We start from the raw sequence: 22,379 nt of genomic DNA on the forward strand, positions 1-22,379 counted from the left end.
ATTTGAAATTTTATTTGAAATATTCTTTAAAAAATATTATTATGTTTATATATTTAGAAGGTTTTTTATTAAATCTAAAATAATATTAAATTTAAAAAATATTAAAATTTATTATCTAAACCAAATTGCCCACAAAATACTTATACATCAATCATTGTTCCAGTGGTTTCGTTGCATTTTCACGGTATTTTTTTTTATCTAAAACTGGTCAATTATTACCTTAAGAAAATATCCTTTATGCTTCTAATGGCTATAGTCTATATTCTCTTGCTATCTATCGAACTTGGTAGCGGTACGATCAACAATGCTTGAAACAATATATAGATTAAACAACTTAAATTAGAGAATATAGGTAATTAATATTAATATTAATATCTATTAGAATTTAAATATTGAACTTGAAAAATCCAATTAAAAAGAAGAAAAGGTAACACACTTTTTTAAAAAATAGATAACACACAAACAATTTTTAAGGAGGTACAATACTGCGTGCTAATAATCCATATGAACAACCATTAAAATTGATATATTGGTTCATGTACTCAACTTCAATTTTCAAATTGTGTTGATGACATAAAAGAAAAAAAATGTAAATAAGAATTAAATTATGGTGATCATGTTTATATAAGTAACGGAAGTAAATCACTAAAAACAAACAAATATGAAAAAGTTTAGCAAACTCGGAGCAGCAAAGAGAATAAAAATTTATAGCTATAGTTATTTTTTTTTTATTAAATTTAAGTTAAGGGAATCTTTGAATTAAAATCAATGTAGCTAAGATTATTATTTCCTTGTTTTTCCTGGGTCATCAATAACGGTATGAGAACAGTCTAAGGTAAGTACAAATATCATTACAAGTCTTCAAGACTAAATGACTATTCAACTGGACACATTCATAAAGCTAGGTAAGATTATTATTTCATATGTATATAAGTTTGGTCATTTCGGCAAAATTTTTAATGAAGTAGTGCAATACCAATACTCTGACTCTTTTGTTGGCTAGTGATGCATGACGCAGGATGATTATTGATATTAAATACCGAAAATAATAATGTAAATATGATTTAATTTATCTAGAAAAATTACATAATAAGGTTTGACGACTTAAATTTATTTATTTTTTTAAACAAAACTAATAATTCATTGATAAAAATGTCATATGAGATCTACAATAGAGTAACAATCGATCAAATACATAACAATTGTAATCAAAAAAATTTTATGTAGAAAAAGTCACAATCATTATAAAGGAAATCTAACACTGAAGTCTTCCTTCTATCACATCGTTGCTTAATACATTTTCCTCCAAGAGGGTCTTTAAATCTACCGTGACTTTGAAATAGACATAAGTTTGATATTATTGATAATATTAGCAGAACTGACACTCATGATGACGTCATATACCTTTTTTACCATTGAATTGATAACAAGACTTCAAACTTTCATCATGAGAGATTTTAAAATCCACTATATAGTTGATCAAATTCAATAAATAAATAGAATAAATTTATAATAAAAAAATAAATTTTATTTGTAACTAAAAAATAAATTATGCAGGGGATTTACCATCAATCATATGATTGATAGTAGCTCAAAGTCAAAGTTAACAATATAGGCTACGATTTTTTGACAGAAAAAATAGGAGGAGAGAAGAGAGAGAGGCTAGGGATTAGTACCTTGTACTTAAAGTTATATTTATCCTACTTTAATAATTTTGTTCTTCATAAATTTGTTTCTTATTTATTACTTCTTGAAAAAGCGGCAATAGGTTATATGAGAAATTGTGATTTAAAAACAATATCAAAATGAGAATTTCATCACCATAAATTTTTTAAAAAAATTTTTGAAAAAACGAATAAGTGTTAATATGACTTATCTAGTCCAAAAAAAAATAAATATAGCCTTACTCTCTATTTAATCTCATCCACAAATATACAATCTTTTTATTTTAACACTTATTTTATTATTTTAGTTTTTGTATAATTTCTCAAACTATTTAGAGTGAGAGAGGAAGTATGATTATTATAGTAAAAATAATTGAGACCAAATTTGAATAATATACATACTTAATTCAATTGAATAGTAAAAGCAATTCATCTTCCTGTAATAGTCAAGTTTAGTCACCCACATGGTCTTAGTCATTTTTAATAACTTATGTTCTAATTCACCAAACTTTCGTTGTAACTTACTTAGTTCACAACTGGGAATGGGACCATAGTCAATAGGAATATTTTTCTCCAAACAAAAAACCGAAGAAAGTTCAAAACTTTTTAATAGGGATGTAGTCCTCACTCCTGACTCCCCATTAATACTACTACTTTTATTTTTTACTAATTTTAAAGTCTCTGCCATGTATATTATGTATAAATATTATGCAAATTAAGGAAAGATAGAAAAAAAAATATTGTGATTTATGAAAAATGGGAGAAATATAAAAATAGAATTAATAAAAAAAATAAATTAAATGTATAAATATGAATAAAAATGAGTCTAGTTCATACTAAAAATAAAACTTTAGTAAAATCTATAAGACCAGCCAAAAAAATAGTAAAATTTATGGGACAAGGGAAGTAACAAAACTAATATCCGGGAAAGGTTATGATTTATTGATAATGGCGTGTGCAAGATGTTTTGTCGTATTAAATCCACTAATTTTAATATACGCCTTAACTATTTGTTTACATTGGTTGGCGTTGTTCTTGATTTAATTATTAAGTTTTATAAGGTTCCAAAATTTCTAAAATTATATAAAATAAATAAAAATTTTAAATAATATAATGTATTTTTGTTCGATCGCTTCTAATTAATATTTTCTCTGGCCTTTGTTTCTCTAGAATTGCATCAGAGAAAAAAAAAAAGTGCATTATAAGATAAGGGCAGTTGTAATATTTTAGTGTAATACATGAGATATTCTTTTAACTTTATGAATTTGTCAATAATTTTATTTTGAGTAATATCCTCATTACTTGCTTTAATTTTTATACACATATTCTCTCTATTTTTATCAAATTTAATCCTATCCACACAATTTAATTGTCATTATTATTTTCTCGATATCCTTACGGACAGAGGCGAAGCCAGGATTTTCAGTTAGTAGGGTCAAATTGTCGATATACTAGCAAGTTATTTATGATATACTATGAAAATTTGAATCATATAGACTGAAATTAACTTGAATCATAGCAAAAATTATATTTGACAAATATTTGCCTTCTAAGTCTCCAAAAAAACGCTATTAAAATTAATATAACAAAAATATAAAGATACATACTAAAAAGGATGAATGTGAATTATAAAAGATAGATAGTAATGACCTTATAAGATAAATCAAATTTATTAGTCTGCTAAAAAATAATAGTTTAAATTTGGGTTTGATCCATTACCTCAAATTACAAATATGCTATCCCAACCATTGACCTATAGTAATTTTTGTTACAATTATGCACTCTTTAAATTATATAATATATTAGTAAGTGGGCCGAAGCCAAAATTACAAAGGATTACATTTTCGGCAAGGGGGTCGGGTCTGCGCCGGCCCCAGGTGTGGCTTCGCCCATGCATGCAGATGCAATAGTGTGTTATTATATGACAAACTTTTGGTGACAGAAAATGTAGCAAACAAACCATACACATACTGCTTCCAAGATTCCAACAAAATAGCAAAAAGAAATACGCACAACAATCAATCAAATTAGATAACATAAGGTACCTGCAAATTTGGTGTGTCCATTGTTTATTATTTCCTTTGTTTCATTATACTTACTACTAATAGTGACATTTTTCTGGTGTATATGTCATCATTAATAACAAGTATTTCAGAACGAAGAAAGTATTATAAAGTAGTATTATTTATTATCAACAATGTTAGAAAAACAAAATAAAGTTAGGTAGGTTGTAGTCGTTATGTTTTTCCACTCATAAAAACATTTGTTTGATGTTGGTGTAAACTCTTTAATTTCCTCGTATTTTCAAGCACAATTTCCCTACTATTTTCACTCCATATTTCTCCAAACCACACTACTGGATTTCCTCCAATCCTCTTCAATCTTGTCTATAAATACACACATTTTATCTCAACTCCAAATCACACGCAAACAAACATCTCTCAACATTCTCTCTCCACCTAATTTGTATTCTTCTTAATTTCTACAATGGCACAACCCCTTGTTTTCAAAGTTACGAGGAGGAACCCGGAGCTAATCGCTCCGGCTGGTCCAACCCCGTACGAGTTTAAAGAGCTATCCGATATCGATGACCAAGAAGGTCTTCGATTTCAAATTCCGGTAATACAATTTTACCGGAATGATGAATACTCTGGTGGGTCTGCCACCAGAGGGGCGGACCCAGCAAGAGTAGTGAAAGAGGCCGTGGCGAAGGCATTAGTGTCATACTACCCTTTCGCCGGACGGCTAAGGGAGAAAGAAGGGAGGAAATTGGAGGTGGAATGTAATGGTAAAGGTATAATGTTTATTGAAGCTGATGCGGATGTAACTCTAGATGAGTTTGGAGATGCTCTTCAACCTCCTTTCCCTTGTTTGGAAGAACTTTTATTTGATGTGCCTGGCTCAACTGCTGTTTTGGATGCCCCTTTGATCCTCATTCAGGTAAACTCATTTTTATTAGTTGTTACACTTGCATCATAAATATTTACCAAATAATATGTTAGGGATATTCTATTATATGGTAGCAATATATTTTTATGAAATACCAACAATAGTATTTTTTCTAAAAAAAATTTCAAAGAATAGCATCGTAATGTTGTACTTAAAACTACGGTAATATTAATGCGCTAAAACGTTAATTGATCATTAAGTTGTGAAATATTTTAAGAATATTCCATATGATAGTAATATACTTTTATGAAACACTAGTAATACTAAATCTTAATTATAAAAAAACTGTAACTCTAAGAAAAAACACAAGGAAAAATAATATGTTTTACAACTTAATGGTCAATTAAACGTTTTTAACCCATTAATGTTACTATAGCTTTGATTACAACATTACAATGTTATTCTATGGAATTTTTTTCCCTGTTTCATAAAAATATATTGCTATTACATAGAATATCCCATTATTTTATTTTTTATTCTTTATATATAAGAAGTATATACTCTTATGGGATTTTTTATTTCATTGCATATTTAGAATTAAATTAGTACTATATTGAAAATAATAATTGTAACAATTAATAAAACTAGAGGAATTACTATTACAATAAGGATATATAAATTCAAGTTGTCTATAAGAAATTGAATATAGAATTATTTAATTAATAAGAGTAGGAATTAATATTCATTTTGATGCATATCAGCTTAATAAATGTTTATATGTATCCCTAAATTCATGAGCTTATATGTTAAAATCACTTTTAATGGATCTAATTTGCTTTGAAAACTAGAAGTGGTATTGTAAGACATGTGCTAGTTTATGGTTGAAATTCATGAAAACAAACACTAACCAAAATAAAGTTTGTATTTTGTATTAGTGTTCATTTACATTTAAAAAATATATAAAAAAAAAAAAGAAAGAAAAACCTAACATGGCAAAGTTACTTGATTCAGATTTCAGAGTATAGACAAAATATGATCCCTAATATCAATCAAATCATTATTTTTATGAATAAAATAGACGGGAGGGTAAATTACTGGTATAATTCTATTGGCAGACGGTCTCTTTAATAGATTATCTTTAATTGAGCCGGTTTAATATATATTTTTTAAAATACGGTAAGTAAGCATTAAAAATGATGTAAGTAGACATTTAAGATATTGAAAGTAGACATTACAGATACAATAAATAAGCATTAAGGATAATGTAAGTAGGCATTAAAAATATGATAAATAGGTATTAAGAATACGATAAATAGACATTAATCTTTAATGGGCTGAACTTAATATACGTCTATTAGACTAGCTGAAATTATTGTCTTAAATTAACAAAGCTTTTAATATGGTCCACAATAGAGTTGCTCTATAAACTATACTTAGAAAGGGCATAACAACTAAAGTTAGATCAATATTGGACGTTTCTTAATTTTATACAAGAGTTTGTAAGTAACAAGTTTTGTATAGACTAATAGTATGTGAAAAGTTTATATAATTAGATTATTGTTTTAATTGATTTTTTTAAAATTATAAGTGATCAAGTTTATAGGTATCATTTTAAACCAATAAAAAGTGATTACTTTAAAACTGTAAGTGATCACCTTAAAGTTATAAGTGATCATTTTAAGATAACAAGTAAATATTATATTAGTTCAGTAAAAATAATCTCATTGTAATATTATCTCAAAAATCTGTGTTTAAGCAGATCTTAGCCCACAATTTAATTCATGTTTGATCAAATAACATTTTTTAGAAAACCACAAAAGATTTGAGGAGGTGAAGGGTGAGTAGATCACATGAAAGAATTTCCATAAACTTTCACAATTCAACTTTTAATACAGTCCATAAAATAAATAAACACCAAAAATAGCTTTACATGAATGTAGAAAAGTTAGACGTTTCTTTGTTTTTATATTTAGAGTTTGGTAAAGCTTTTAGTCAACTAATCAATTTCTTAATCCACATAAACTTTTTACAATTAGTCTAATCAACTTGCAATATGAAAATCAAACTACACAAGGATTGGATTCAATATAATGTTCCTCAAAGAAGTAAAATAGATCATGCCTTAAAATTATATTAGAGTAATACTTCCACCGTTCCGTTTTAGTCGCTACATTTGTATAAGTACGGGAATTAAGGAAAGTGATTAACCTACACTGTAGCTGATTGTTTACTTTATAGAGTATAGTATTTTATTATTGTTAATTGAAAAAAAAAGAAAAAATAAGTTGTTAGGTTACTTTATGAGTATAATATAGTATTTTATTATAGAGTATAGAGTAGGATAAAAATAGGGGTAGGTAGAACTTTAAATGATTGTTTTATTACTAAAAACGAAAATGTAGCAAGTAATATGAAATTGCCAAAAATAGAAAATGTAGCGGATATTATGGAACAAATGAAGTATATATATAATCTGACGGGTTTATAATTCTCTTCTTCAGAATCTAACTTGTGCGGTATATTAAATTATTGATTTTGACTTATTGTGTTATTTTGCCCTCTCTTATTCTATCACACATCACACTTACACATCACACGTGTCAAGAAAAGAGGTATAAGTAATTGTGGGAACACAAAACACTTGACCCACAGCCGACAGGGCACAAGCTAGGGTGGCAAACCATCAAATTATGAACTACTATCCAAACTATTGTTACCTAAAATTTGTAGTAAATCCAACAAAAACTTAACATAGATATAAATGAATGGAACATAGTACATACACATTATATATTTTTTTGGACGGATTATTTTTGTTTTCAATCGGTTTAAATTGATCCAACGAATCTTGAAGTTTTTTTTAAAAAATAGTTTACTAAATTTTTATCAAAAACTATAAAGATAATAATATTTATTTTTTAAAAAGTTTCCTTATAAAAATACCAATATATCTCTTTTAAGGGTTTGATAAAGAAATAAAAACTTAAAATACAAAAATACTAGAAATATAGTTAATTCCGATTAAAAATTAGCGATGTTGAACTAAATAGATTGATAAAATTGAAAAAACAAATCAAAAAGTCGGGTTTAGGTTTCTCAGGTTAAACCCATTTTTTAAAATTTCATGGGTCGAATTAGTATTAAGCTACAAGTGAAAAGTTTTAGATATAAGTCACTAATTTTTGATCAAGTTTCGATCCAATTTTAAGCCTTGTCAAATTAGAAAATTAACAAGTCTATCTATATACTCTATTAACAATTACATCATTTCATTGCATTATTACTCCTAAGTCTTAACTCATAATTTATTTAGAATTAATTGAAACATTTTACTTTCAAGTGCTCAACCTAGTAGGTACTCTCTTCTTTGTAGTTCATTTAGTTTTTCATCCTTGTTGATTCAAAATTTTAACTCTTATTATCTCTAAGTATTTTTAATTAAAAATTATTAAAATTTGATATTAATAATCTCTGCATTGAGACAAATCAAACAAGATCTCACATAACTATATTTTAATTTAACGATTAAAAATAATAAAATAGAAATCAAAAATAATATGTAAATAATGCCCAATAACTACTAGCTTAAATAGGAGGAAATATAATAAAAAGTTAAAATATATGGAGAAGTATTGATAGATCATAAGATCAACACAATTATGATAGAAATAAAGGACTAGTTCTTTTAATTTATACTTCCTCAGATTTTTATTAGTTAGCTGCAATAACATCCATACATAATAACTTCATATAAATTATGTTATACACTTGTATTTTTATAAAAAAAAACATTTTTCTTATGGACCGTCCCAATTAAAAATGGTCTTTCAAAGAGACCGTCTCTCACAAGAATTTGTGAAATAAAAATGATAAGTGACTTTCAATATGTAGGTGACAAGGCTTAAATGTGGTGGATTCATACTAGCACTTCGATTAAACCACACCATGGCTGATGCTCCTGGCTTAGTCTTATTCATGAACGCAATCGCTGAGTTCGCTCGCGGTGCTAAATCGCTATCGACCCAGCCAGTATGGGACCGCCACCTATTTAATGCTCGGAATCCACCTCAAGTCACCTGTGAACACCGTGAATACGAGGAGGTTGCAGACACTAACGGCACCATTATTCCACTAGATGATATGGTTCACAAGTCTTTCTTTTTTGGTATGTATTTCTATTTTCTAATATTGTTTATAACCAAATTTAAATTAGTATATTCTTTTCTTACACTAACAATTTAAATAATACTCTATTCTATTTAGTTTATGTGTCCATTTAGTTTTTCACACTTGCCGAGCCAACATTTTAATCTTTAATATCTCAAATTATTCTTAATTAAAAATTATAAAAAGTTGATATTAATAATCCTTGTATTGAGACGAATCAAACAAGATCCTACATAACTATGTTTTAAAATACAAATTAAGAGTGATAAGTGAATGGTGCTAAAAAATAATGAGACAATTAAGCTGAATAGGAGGGAGTAATATGAATTTATGAACTAACAATTTAAACAATTATATAAATTATAATAGTATAATTTGGCTGCTAAATGACAAATGTTAATCTAACAATTATTTGCCAAATGCAACAAAATTATTAAATGTTATAATATAATATGACATCGCAATACATTTGTATGTTGTGTTGGCAAAACTATACTAAATAGCATGGAATCTCACTATTTTCCTTTAATACAAAATGTTTTTAAATAAAAATAAAGATAATTAATTGTAAGATTATATTTTTATACTAGAAAAAGTTATAGAATTTCACTTTTTTCCTTTAACATAAAATACAATATATTATTATTTCATAATAAGATTGTTTTGAGAAAATAATATTCATTTTTCAAACCTAATATCTTAAAACTAAAAAAATTAAAAGTATAAAATTACCCATTAAAATAAAATTGTTTCATGTAATATTGAGAAATCTCATTGGTTAAATTTTTTCAATCAAAATAATTAGTTTTCAATAATATAAAACTCCACTAATTTAAAATTTACATTTCAATAAAGTCATTAAAAAAACTCTATTGCACAGTTTTTGATTCGAGTATTATTGTAAGATATGGAATAATAAATTTATTCAGCTGGTCTTGGACGAGATGTTCTCATAATAAAACCGTCAATTTAGACGGACCCAATTCGCGCGTGTAGCAACCTGCGCATTTTTTTTATTTTTTTTGGCATTTTTCAATTTTGACCTTAAAAGAATCAATTTTGACCTTAAAGGTATCAATTTTATTTTGAATACATACTTTAAAAATTAAATTTAAATTTCACTTTTCTTAAATAAAAAACTTAAAATGGACAAATAATAGTAATTTTTCCACTAATATGATGTATGAGTAATTATTTTTTTCTTGAACAGGGCCCACAGAGATAGCAGCTCTAAGGCGATTCCTTCCTCCAAACACAAAAGCCTCAACATTCGAAATACTCACAGCATGTTTATGGCGGTGTCGCACAATCGCTCTTCAACCCGACCCGGAAGAATCGGTCCGAATCATGTGTATATTCAACGCAAGATCCATATTCAACCCGCCTATACCTTCGGGTTTTTACGGCAATGCATTTGCTTTTCCCGTAGCAATTTCAACCGCCGGAAAACTTTCGGGTAACCCGATTGGGTACGCTTTGAACCTCGTGAAAAAAGCCAAAGCTGACGTCACACAAGAGTATATGAGATCACTAGCTGACCTCATGGTTCTAAAAGGCAGGCCCCACTTCACAGTGGTTCGGACTTTCGTTGTTTCGGATGTCACACGGGCCGGATTTGCGGATCTGGATTTCGGATGGGGTAGACCCGCTTATGGCGGACCCGCTAAAGGTGGGGTTGGGGCAATTCCTGGTGTTGCGAGCTTTTATATTCCATTTAAAAATGGTAAAGGAGAGAAAGGAATTGTGGTTCCTCTTTGTTTACCCGGAAATGCTATGGAGATATTTGTTAAAGAATTAAACGGGTTGTTGTCGGATACTCCAAGTGAGGCTCTGGGCCCTTCATCCTATTTTATTTATTCTTCTTTATGAGTGATTTTGTGTACAAATATGTGTGATTTAAGTTAGTGTGAGCTTTAATTTTGAGTAACAAATGTGTTATGTTGTATGTCATTGATAAATAAATTAAGGGGTGGAGAATCAATGTCTTAGAGAGGAATAAAATTCTGTATAAAAAAAAAAATTTGGCGAGAAAATTGTAGTTTTTATTCTCAAATAAAAGTAAGTTGCCTAATAATATGTAGATTTCTGGTTAATTATTCAAGATTGGTTTAAAATTGAATTTTATGTGTACATTAATTTTTACTTTTCACATAATTATAAATTTATTTTGAAATCGGATTAAAGTCAAATTCGATTATAAAGTCATGTACATATGTCATAAAGTTTTTTCGACGGCTCTATTTACAATGGTAAAGGAGGATTGTGATTTGTGAATGTTAAGCTTTATATCATTCAAGTGTTCACAAAGAAGGATTAAGAAATTTATATGCTCAAGTTTAAATTAGTAATGTTTTACACTCTTGTCCCTTTAAATTAGTAGCAATGGGAAATGAGATAGAGTATACATTGTATGAATGACAGTAAAAGAAAATGATGAGTTATTGAATAAAAATAAAAATAATATAAAATAAGTAGAATTAATCAATATAACAAATAATGTTGAATGAATGGGACAAACGTATCTAGTTTATTTGTTTTGAAATATCTCGTCGTGACTTCCAGTAGTATTTGTAATGAGGAGTGACTCGATGATCCTTTTTGATTGATGAAATTGTTCTTTTAGACTCTCAATAGTTTATAATTCAATAGATCACTTAAATCCTTAAAATAAAAAAGTAATTTTATTTTAATATTTATTGAATAGTATAATTGTCTTTTTTAGGTTTATGATTTATTTAGAAAATTGACTCTTTGACCGCGCTTTTTTTTATGGGTATGAATTATCGTTTTTTTTCTTTTTCCAAATCTTGATCATACCTTTCATATGAGCGAGGATACACTGAATATGATGATTATTAGTATTATTTAGAAAATTGTATTTTTTTAAAAAAATTTTACTTGTCCTTATAAATACAATTTAGTGGAAATTTTGAATGTCTAGGTATGAAAAGGAAAATGAAATTGAAAATGATCCATCTTCGTTTGCTTGGTAGTTGGTACCATTCAACAATTATGTGGAGTGTCCAATGATTCAACTAAAAAACAATGACATTTCAATAGACTAATCAATTGTTATAGTTGCTGTCAACATAATACACAATTTATGCCTCGGAATATTTCATATACTCCAACTTTATTAAAATTTATGTAAGCAAAATTTTTAAAATAAAATGTATGCTATCTTACTATTTAAGAAATAAAAATTATTTACACTTGACTCTTTATATCAATTATCTTCATGTCCAAAATTCGTAATAAACTATTTAATACCTATCACTAGTCTAGAAGGTTTTATGTTTTGTATTTGATCTTTAGAAATTTTTACAATAAAGACTGTAATGTGTTAAAGAATTGCATATTGTAAGAGAATAAGTTAAAAAATAAGTAAATAAAAAAAGTTTGTGCCGGCAAAGATTAACTATTACTATCATTGTGTGCTCCAAACGAGTGAGAGAACTTTCTCCTATCAGACAAACTATTATTAGTTAAAGTTGTTGGATGATATTGTTGGTTAGTTTGATTAGTAAGAAGTTTTGACTGAAAAGTTAGTTGTTATGAAGATGTTTGTAAAAAATTATTTATTGGTTGTTGACTATTATCAAAGAAAAAGTTGTTAAAAACCCAAAAGCTAATAAAGAAGCTACTATATGAGTAGCCTTTTTGATTTTGACTTAAATTCAACTTTTCAGTAGGCTTAATAGACAATCACAAATTGTAGTATGATACCGTCTCACCGATAGACACTTCATATTCATGGATTAAATAGTCCACCGGCCCAATACATATTATGACAATATGAACTCCTTATTTTAGTTCATCTCATCCAGAAACGATTTCTCACAAAAGTAGCTCAAAGACACTTGTTAAACACTATTTTTTAGTGTTTGACCAATTAACAAGCCAATAACCTAAAAAACAAAAAAAAAAAAAAAACAAATATTGAGTAATTTGTTTGGATATGATTAAAGCTTGCAAAGTTCTTTAACAATTTGAATTGGATAAGAGAAAAAGCTTCCTAAGTTCTTTTTTGTACTTCATGACGTATGGGCTGGGCTTTAATAAGCAGTCTGTGAATTAAGAGCCAAAAGCAAGAAAGAAACTGAATATTATTGAATCAACTGAATGAAAATAGAAGGGTACTGCCCCTCCTTATATAGAGGAAGACAGACAAAATAACAGAAACAGAAATTTGTTATACAACTATAACAAACTAGGTTGGTTATAACTAACAACCTACTGCCTAACAGAAACAACCCTAACATATAAGCCTATAATACACATGTGGGAAATAAAGAGTATCCTAATAAGAACAGCTGAGAGTGTGTTGAAGCAGCTTGTAGCCTTCCGTCCAAGGAGCTAAGATCATGTTGACATAAGCTGTGACTGTGATCCACTTGAGCTTGAACACCCATCTTGATATAATCTCTAGCTTGGCATATTTTGTCACAGTCACATAGAACCAATACGTAAATCAATTTTTTATTTTTTATTTTTTGAATTGATACATAAATCAATTAAAATAGAGTGATTGTATGAAATCGCTTAATAATGAAAAAAGTTCATATAAGGAGCTCGCAGAATATGTTTTAGTAGGAAAGTCGTATGATAAGTTTAAATCAATCATCTCATTTCTTTACATAATCATCCAATACATTAATATTATGGTACTTTTTATAAAAATTTATACTACAAATTATTTTTATAACCACTATTTAATACCAAGGATTTATAATCCCTAATTTCATATACAACATTTCCATAATTGTCAATGCTCAAGTTTAGCCGTTATAACAATTGATAATGAGTTAAAGGTATCGGATTTAACTTTCAGTCAGAAAGCCCATCAACTTATTCTACGTGAATTTTTGAAATACTTAAAGCAAAAAAAAAAAATTAATTAAATAAACTAAGTTCTAAACTTATTCCAAAAATAAGCGTGAAATTTCCAAACCTATGGTTTGGGTCTGTTCGCAGTTACTAACTGCGAACAGGTCAAAAAAGACAAAAATAGTTGTTCCCACTTAGTAACTGGGAACAACTATTTTGTCCTGTTGCTGTTCGTAGTTACTAACTGCGAACAGGTCAAAACAGGTCAAATAGCTGTTCCCAGTTAGTAAGTGCAAACAGCTATTTTGTCTTTTTTGACCTGTTCGCAGTTAGTAACTGCGAACAGCCCCAAACCTCAGGTTTGAAAATTTCACGCTTACTTTTGAAATAAGTTTTAAATTCAGTTTATTTAATTAATTTTTTTTTTTGCTTAAGTATTTCAAAATTTCATTCTACGTAGTATCTTGTGTAGATCTAATAATTGAAGGTTTTATCTCTACATTGAGTCTCTTATGAGACGACCTAAGCCGTATGACTGGCCTAGACGCTTTAATTTTTTTTATTTGTGATATACCAATTTTAAGACGATTTCAAGACTTAAAAGATCAAAGTTAAGACTTAAAAGGTCAATTTCAAAGTTTTTAATACCACTTAAATATTTGGGTCGTCATACGTTAAGTTAGAATGAGAAATTTAAGTCTTGAAATTGATCTTTTAAGTTTTGGTATTAGTCTTTTAAATCTTAAAATTGTTATACTTGAATTAAAATGTCAATTCCAGATGAATTGATCTTATAAGTCTTATTATTGATTAACAAAAATTAAAATAATTAGACCGTCCGATAAGATGCGTCTCACAAGTGAGACTATGTCACTCTCACTCAAGATTTTGTGTAAAGTCTAATTTTTATAACTAAGGGTTAAATTATTATCACCAACAAGAACTAATTTTCACTTTTCTATATAATTATAAATAGTCACTTTAAGATTGTAAATAGTCACTTTAAAGTTATTATAAGACTATGAAAATAACCACTTTAAAAATATAAGTAAATCGTTGGGCATGTTCAAGGTGGCTGAACGTATATAACCTCTAAATTTAATTATTTTCAAATGTTAGTTTATGGTACTCCTATTAGTTTGCAATACCTTTAGTTTGTTATAATTTTACGTTTTTTAGGCTCTAAAATTATGAAAATACGAAACAAAAAGAGCCTTAAAATCAATGTGTAGTTTTGCTCAATCCCTAGGTAGAAGTAAATGAATTATAATCTATGTGAAAGCTTTTAAATTGCTTAAATAATGATCAACGCTAAATATTACTTCTGGTTCAAAAAATAAGTTGCACTTTAAGTAGTAACTAATATTTATTAATTAATATTGTTTTTTTTTTTTGACAAATGAAATTTTTATCTTCAAAAAAGAACATAAATACAAACTTAAAGAGGATAGAAATCAACTATTTAGAATGGACCCTTTTTTTTTGAGATTGTATTTGATTCCACTTAAGATATACTCCCTCCTATTCATCTCAAGTGTCTCATTTACTTTATGCACTCTATCTAATGTACAATTAAAAATTATAAAAAGTTGATATTAATAATCTTTACATCAAAACGAATCAAATAAGATCCCACATGATTATGTTATAAGTTATAGATTAATAATAAAATGCAATTTATGAGTGATAGATGAATAGTGTCTCAAAAGTACATAGGACACCTAAGTTGAAAAGGAGAGAGTATTTTATAATATTAGCTTTTTAGAATTTTTTAAAGGAATTTATTGATTTAACAAGTAATTTAAAAAAAGTATATGTTAGAAGTATATTAGGAGTATTACTTAGTACTTACACAGCATTATTAATGCAATTGTTTTCTTCACAAATGCATAAAATAATGTTATCCAAGAATTATTAATTTGACTACCAAGCCGGTAGGTCCTTGACCCCAATAATAAGTTCGATACATAATTTTTAAAAATTAATAGTTGTAGAAGCAAAATTTTGTTTTTCATGTGGAATCTAAAACCCAACCATGAGCAAAATAACATTGTAGGTCTCAATGAAGAGGATGACCACACATGTATGTACATGTTATGTTTCCAAATCTTTAAAATTCTACTATATATTTAGACACACATTTTAAAAAAAAAAATATACATCTAAATCAGCAAATTAATCAAAATAAAATAAACTATAATAATTTAAAGATGTTCTCTGACTAACCAGTGATTACCTATTTTTTAATTAATATATTTATTTACATTTTTTGTTTTCTTCATTGAACAGTTTACCCTAAACGTGAAGTGTATATGAAAAAATGAAAAAAGAGTACATATAAGATATTTGTATCATAATAAATTTATTATTATACTTAATTTAATACTACCTCCATTTCTCTATATATACGAACGTGTTCCTTTTAATTTTTTTTGTAATTTCATCGTCCATAAACCTCAAATTTATATTTAATTTTCAATCAAAAAGTTAAAATAAAATCAAGTAAAATCTTAATTATCGATTCATCTCAAATAAATTAAATAATACTACATTTTATAATTATAATATCGATTGATTTCGACAATGTTAACAAAATAACATTGCTCAAATATTCTAAAATTCGGATAATTTATTTTAAAACATTTATTTAAATTAAATTTTCGATATGGAAATATTGGGCAACTCCTAACGAAGGCCTAAGGGCCCACATCCCATTGAGTGTTTCTTTTCTTGTTAGGCGGCAAATTTTATAAATTTGGCCGGAAAAAAAAACCCACGATTATGTTAGTTGTAGTCGAACTCAGGCGCAAAGGACGACATCGCACGTTGTGCATGTAATTGGGTCTTCGTGTTAGGTTAAGACTTAGGAATTAGGATAATCTTGTTTATCAAATTGTAGGAGGGACCCTCTGTTTATTGTCTTTTAATTACCAAATTAATCATGATTATTCACTCAACTAATTAAAGATTACTCCTACTTAGCAAGACATAAAGGTAACTTGGGTCACTAATTAGAACATGGAGAGGTCGGTTAAGGGAATATTATAGTACTAAATACTTAGGTACCAAATCTTATTAGATTAGGTCATCTATATATGCCTTATACGTAAAATCAATGGTGACGGTTTAAATATGTATAAGGTGTAAAAGTAATGGTGGCGGTTTAAACATGTGTTTAACGGTTTTAAATGAATCCGCTTCAATATTATAAATTGAAAAAACCGCTTATATATATGTTACAGCTTATTAATGTAGTGTTTTGGAACAAGTATTTCATTTCAAATTATGGATTTCAATTATGAAATCATAAATGAAGAATTTGAAAATGACAAGGTTTAGATTGTCATTCTCAAATTCTCAACTTAACTACTTTAAAAACAATGGTGGAATTTGATTTATATCCAAATTTGAAAATCTTTAATTTGCTCATAGTTCTCAAACATGACATAATAGATTTTATTAGGCCCTTTAGTTGTAATGGCTCTTTCCCCTTGCAGGGTTTTTTATGCCAAAGATATCTTTAGATTTTCTCTTAATTTTATTAATAAATATCTCTAATTATAAAAAAAAACTTATATGCATCAAACCCCTCAATGATTAACATCAAATAGTTAATTATTAGGAAAAATCATCAAATTAAGATAGACCGGGAAATTAAATTAGTAAAAAATTTGTTAAATATAGTTGTACTCAACTCTTATTTGTCATTAGGCTTTTCTCACCAGCACTTATCACTCAACCCTTTACCAATATACAAAATCATATTTCGAACAATAATAATATACGCATATTACTTAAATAATTTCAATCCGCCCAAACAAAAGCACGCTTATAATTACAATCAAGTCTTTCTCATTAAACTTTTCAATTAGATGGTGATGGTTGAAAGTAAACGATCCCAAAAAAATGTTTGGAAGTAAAATATTGCTTTTAAAAAGAGATATAAAAGAGGGATAGGGCAAGGATAAAATGTATTTAAAAAGATTTGATCATATATGACCTTTAATATGTTTAGTACAAAACACCAATCATTACCGTATTACTTTAATTTAATTTGTTATTCTAATATATAAATTTTTTGATAAATAAGACACTTTAGTATTTAGGTCATTTTGTTTTGATTTTTAAAAAGTGGAATCTGATTCGAATTATAGGGTTATGGTTTTAATTTGATTTTGGTTTTAGCGTTTTCGGATGGTTCCTTGACTGTTCAGGAAGCAATTCCTAACAGTTCGATCAACTCCAAGGTTAGTGGGTCAAATCATCGGTTCAACTCCTTTTTGCTTAATTATAAATATAAAAAAAAAATAATATTGTATCTTTGTTGATTATTATCGAAATTTATTACATGTTAATTGTCATTAAAAGAGATTTACTAAAAATATTTCAAACGGATTTGATAATTGTTGAGATTTAATAATCCTAGTAGGAGTTGATGATTCCTAGTCCTTATCATCATCATTAATTTCTAGTGCTTCGTCGACTTTGTTTGCATAATCATCTAATTTTTAATCGTATCATTCATGGTAATTTGGCTCATAGTTATCAATCGACGGTGATATTGTATGCCATCGGAGTAGAAGTAGTATTTCTTTCGGAGTAGATCCTCCTAATTATTTTGCCACTTTATTTAAACGCTTTTTATAAAAATAAAGACATAGGAGTATTAATATTGCATTATTAGTTTTTAAAGAAATAATTAAAAATTGATAGACTAAATTAACTAAAAAATTAGAAATTTCCACCTATCCTTACATAAGTTTGCCCCATAGAAGACTAAATTGTTTAATCGTATAGACCACTAGTATAAAACCCGTGCAATACATGGAATTCTTAGTATAAAAAAGTATATAAATCTTATTTTCAAAAACATGTAATAATAAATACATTCTATACTAAAGATGAAGTAATAAATAATAATTGTTAAAAAGGGCTGACATGACATTTTTATATGTGTAATAAATTAAAATAGTTTGTAGATGGGTAAAATAAATAACAGATTGATTAACTTTATTTGCCACTTAAATCAATATGAACTAATAAAACTCTTTCATCTAGCATGACTCCAAAAGATTGACACGTGTGATTTTTCAGTGTTTATTAAAATGTATAATGATTAGTTGAAATAATTTCTATAATTAAATCAGTCTAAATCTTAATAAATTATTTAATGTCATCTAACTATTTCTTACTTTATTTTATTTTCAAATTTCTCTAGCAGTAATTTATTAAAAGATATATATGATTAATATTATGTTTTCTAATTTATAATTTTAAATTTGTTAATATCATCTAAATGATTCTTAATTTATTGTTTCTATTATCTTAGTCATTTTATAGATTAAAGTATTTAATTAGTTGAAATAATTTCTATAGCTAAATCAGTAAATTTAGCAGGTTTAACATTGAATAATTGTCAAATCTTTAATTATGTGAACTGGTCAGCTATTTAATTTAGTCAGTTTAAATACTCTAATCGAAAAATTACACCTGATAAGTGCTCTGGAAATTTGACATTTGGCTTTTCACAGTCTTTTAATTTCTTTATTCTACAATTAACTATATAAAAGGCAAAAATTTATTGCAGTATCTGTTTACGTTATTAAATAAACTAAAATAAAAAATTTGATTCCATTGATTCTTAATATCAAATTTTCACCAAAATTTGTTACACTATCTTTTCTTATATATACCAATAATGCTCAGCAATTTAAGTCATTATTTCTCTATTCTACAACTTAATTATATTTTTGTAAATAATGTTGTTAAGCATTTCATACATTGCAGTATTTGTTTAAGTCATTATATAATACTAGATGATCATCTGTGCTAAAGCACGAGACATTTAGAAAATATTATACATAAATAATATAATCGTTACAAACAAATTAAATAAAAGCTAAGAAAGATAACTATGAATAATAATTTTTAAAAAATCACAACAAAGAAAATTGAATAATAAATAACAATATCTACACATTATTAGAACATAATTATTGATTACTCGTGCTAAGCACAAGCTATTTAACAATCACTATATATTAAAAGTATGTATATTATTAGTTGATTACCCGTGTTAAACACGATATACAAAAAGTTATTTTATCAAAAATTAAATAGACTATAAATACTCCAACGTATGTAATGGAGTAGATACACAAGAAAAGTACATGGATAAATGCTTATTTTTATTTTTAGATCAAACAACTTATACAAAATGAAAATAAAGAGTACTTATAAGATAAGAAAAATTTATCCTTGAAAAACCCAAACACAAAGCTTCTCTCTCATTTTGGCGTTTGAAAAAAAAATCAATTTCTTACCAATTTTCAACTTATCTTTTAAGAAAAACTGTCCTTGAGATACCTTAAACTCCTATATCATATTTAGTTTTTAACACTTCTAATTATTCAAATTCAACTATACTTAAAACATACTCCCTTCATTTACCTAATTTAGTTTTTAACATTATTTCTATCACTCTTAATTTGAATTATACCAAATATATAAATTAAATCATAGTCAATTGAGATCTTATTTGATTCAATATAATATTATTTATTAACTTCAACTTTTTATAATTTATAATTATGCACAATAAGATGCATTAGGACATCGATTAATATATTTGAAAATGTGCACAAACTAAGTGAGACAAAGATAGAAAAATCATCATATCATATCATACAATCATCTAAAGAAAGACCCCTTAATTTTAAATGATGCTTTTTCAATGACTAAGTACTTGGCGAAATATAATCAACTTAAATTTTTGATATATTTTAATGAATTTCCACATATTAATATTTGTAAATGTAAAGAAAAATTCTAACAAAGAAAAATTATCAAATTTCAATTTTATCTCATTTGCCTTTCTCTTTTCTAGGAGACTTTTCATTTGAACGCAACATTTATTTCTAGGTGTTGATAAATAGGAATGGTGTATGAAAGTCATAATCTTGAAAATGACGACATTTTATACACATTCACTTTGCTGCTCACCTCATTTGATGAACTTTAAGCCTTTGAGTTACCCATTTCATTTTTAATCGGAAAAATTGATATTAATAATCAAACCTTTATGAATAATTCCACATTTAAATTATTTTTTAATAATCCAACCTTTGCCTTTTTATTTTTTAATAATCCAACATTTGCCTTTAGTTTGCTATCAGCATATCCTATTAGTATATTGTCAACAAACAAAGGGGATTGTTGGATTATTAAAAAATAATCCATGGGTGGGATTATTCATAGGCTCATAGCAGATGAGTGAAATGTTGAATTATTAATATCAAATTTTCCTTTTTAATAAGAATAAGTTTATTTATTTTTGTTTGACCTCTTTTTGTCTTTGCTTCGCAATAGAAGACAAATATTTTTGCAATTAGTCACTTACTCGATCAAGTTATCTATCAACCTCATTTGGTAAACATTTTAGTATATAGAATGATAACTAATAATATATAGCATAAATAAAGAGGCATGCTCAATTTAGAGGTAGAAAATATCACAATAATTTGTATTAATATATAGAAGATAAATCTTAAATAGAAAATTTATTTTCAATCTTACTAAAATCACATATAATATTCCAACACATATAAAGGGAAGAAAACTTGTTTTCAATCTTATTAAAATCACATATATTATTCCAATTGGTATAAAGATATAAATCTCCTTAATCTTAAATAGGCAAATTTAATAGTCATACAGAATTGCAATACCATTTATTAATGTATAGTAATTTTGTCCTGAAAGGTACAATAAAGTTATAAGAAAGTGTATGTAAGAAGCTAATTTGAACGGGAAAATTTTTTACCAGAGTCTGACACGTGTTATTAGGTGGTCTTGGTTTTAGTATATATAAGAGGATTGTTATGAGAATAATTATGTAATTATGTAGGTAAGTAGAGCTAGACGGTAAGAAGAGAGAGAATTGGATGAGAAGGTGTGGATGAAAGAATCAAATTCATCCCATAGGCAAATTCCCAATGACTCCTTTGATTTGCGTGGTTCTAAGGAACCGATGGGTTAGGGGAACCTGATAGTTTCGGGTCACGCATGAAGCGGGCCAGTTCTGGTGAAAAGGCTTGTAGTTCAAGTTCTGACAGCGGTTCTACAGGTTGGCCATAAATTTTTATAAAGCTTTATTAAACCTGCAAGTCAGACCAATTCGGAACTTGCAGCAAATATTTCTGTTTAAAATGGTTCTTTGACAATTTAGGATCATCTCGATTCAAAATAATTTGCCTTGTGGCCATCACTAATTCTAGACAAACATTAAAATTTAAATTTAAATTAATATACTCTAAAAGACTTATAATAACTCATGAGACCTCCTTTTAAAAATTTGTCACTATATAGCAATAGATTCACTAGAAAAGAACACAAATTCTTGTGAGAGACAAACTCTTTGAGAGACCTTTTTTAATGGGGCCGTCTCAGTATATATTTTTTTAAAATATTATAAGTAGGCATTAAGAACGATGTAAGTAGACCTTTAAGATATTGAAAGTAGACATTAAGAATACAGTAAGTAAGCATTAATGATAAGGCAATAAGCATTAAGAATGCAATAAGTAGACATTAATCTTTAATGGGTTGGGTTTGAGATACGCCTCTCAAAGAGATGTTCTCTCAAGAAACTAGCTGAGAAAAGAATGAATATAATTATTGGGCCATAAATTCAATATGTATTTATCATTAGAAGTCTGTTAGGTCAGTGAATTTGCTTAATTTTTTTTGGCTTTTCAGTTGGTTAAACATATATAAAATGTTACGTAAATGACTATTTGATCGAATGAAAAACAGTTTTATAGTCAAAATCAA

At 27.2% G+C, this 22,379-nt stretch overlaps 1 protein-coding gene across 1 annotated transcript; it reads left to right on the forward strand.

The window, feature by feature from the left end:
- Positions 1-3,981: 3,981 nt before the first annotated feature.
- LOC130824445 (benzyl alcohol O-benzoyltransferase-like) lies at positions 3,982-10,834 on the forward strand. The gene is made up of 3 exons (XM_057689458.1): positions 3,982-4,604; positions 8,445-8,718; positions 9,931-10,834. The coding sequence occupies exons 1-3, from the start codon at positions 4,152-4,154 to the stop codon at positions 10,587-10,589; spliced, it is 1,386 nt and encodes a 461-aa protein (XP_057545441.1). The 5' UTR covers positions 3,982-4,151; the 3' UTR covers positions 10,590-10,834.
- The last annotated feature ends 11,545 nt before the right edge of the window (positions 10,835-22,379 follow it).

This window comes from Amaranthus tricolor, chromosome 1 (assembly GCF_026212465.1).
Source record: "Amaranthus tricolor cultivar Red isolate AtriRed21 chromosome 1, ASM2621246v1, whole genome shotgun sequence".
In the NCBI taxonomy this organism is placed as follows: Eukaryota; Viridiplantae; Streptophyta; class Magnoliopsida; order Caryophyllales; family Amaranthaceae; genus Amaranthus; species Amaranthus tricolor.

Coding starts and splice junctions, on each gene's coding strand:
- LOC130824445 (XM_057689458.1), top strand. CDS start 4,152: ATGGCACAACCCCTTGTTTTCAAAGTTACGAGGAGGAACCCGGAGCTA. Junction 4,605..8,444: donor CCCCTTTGATCCTCATTCAG/GTAAACTCATTT, acceptor TTCAATATGTAG/GTGACAAGGCTTAAATGTGG. Junction 8,719..9,930: donor TCACAAGTCTTTCTTTTTTG/GTATGTATTTCT, acceptor TTTCTTGAACAG/GGCCCACAGAGATAGCAGCT.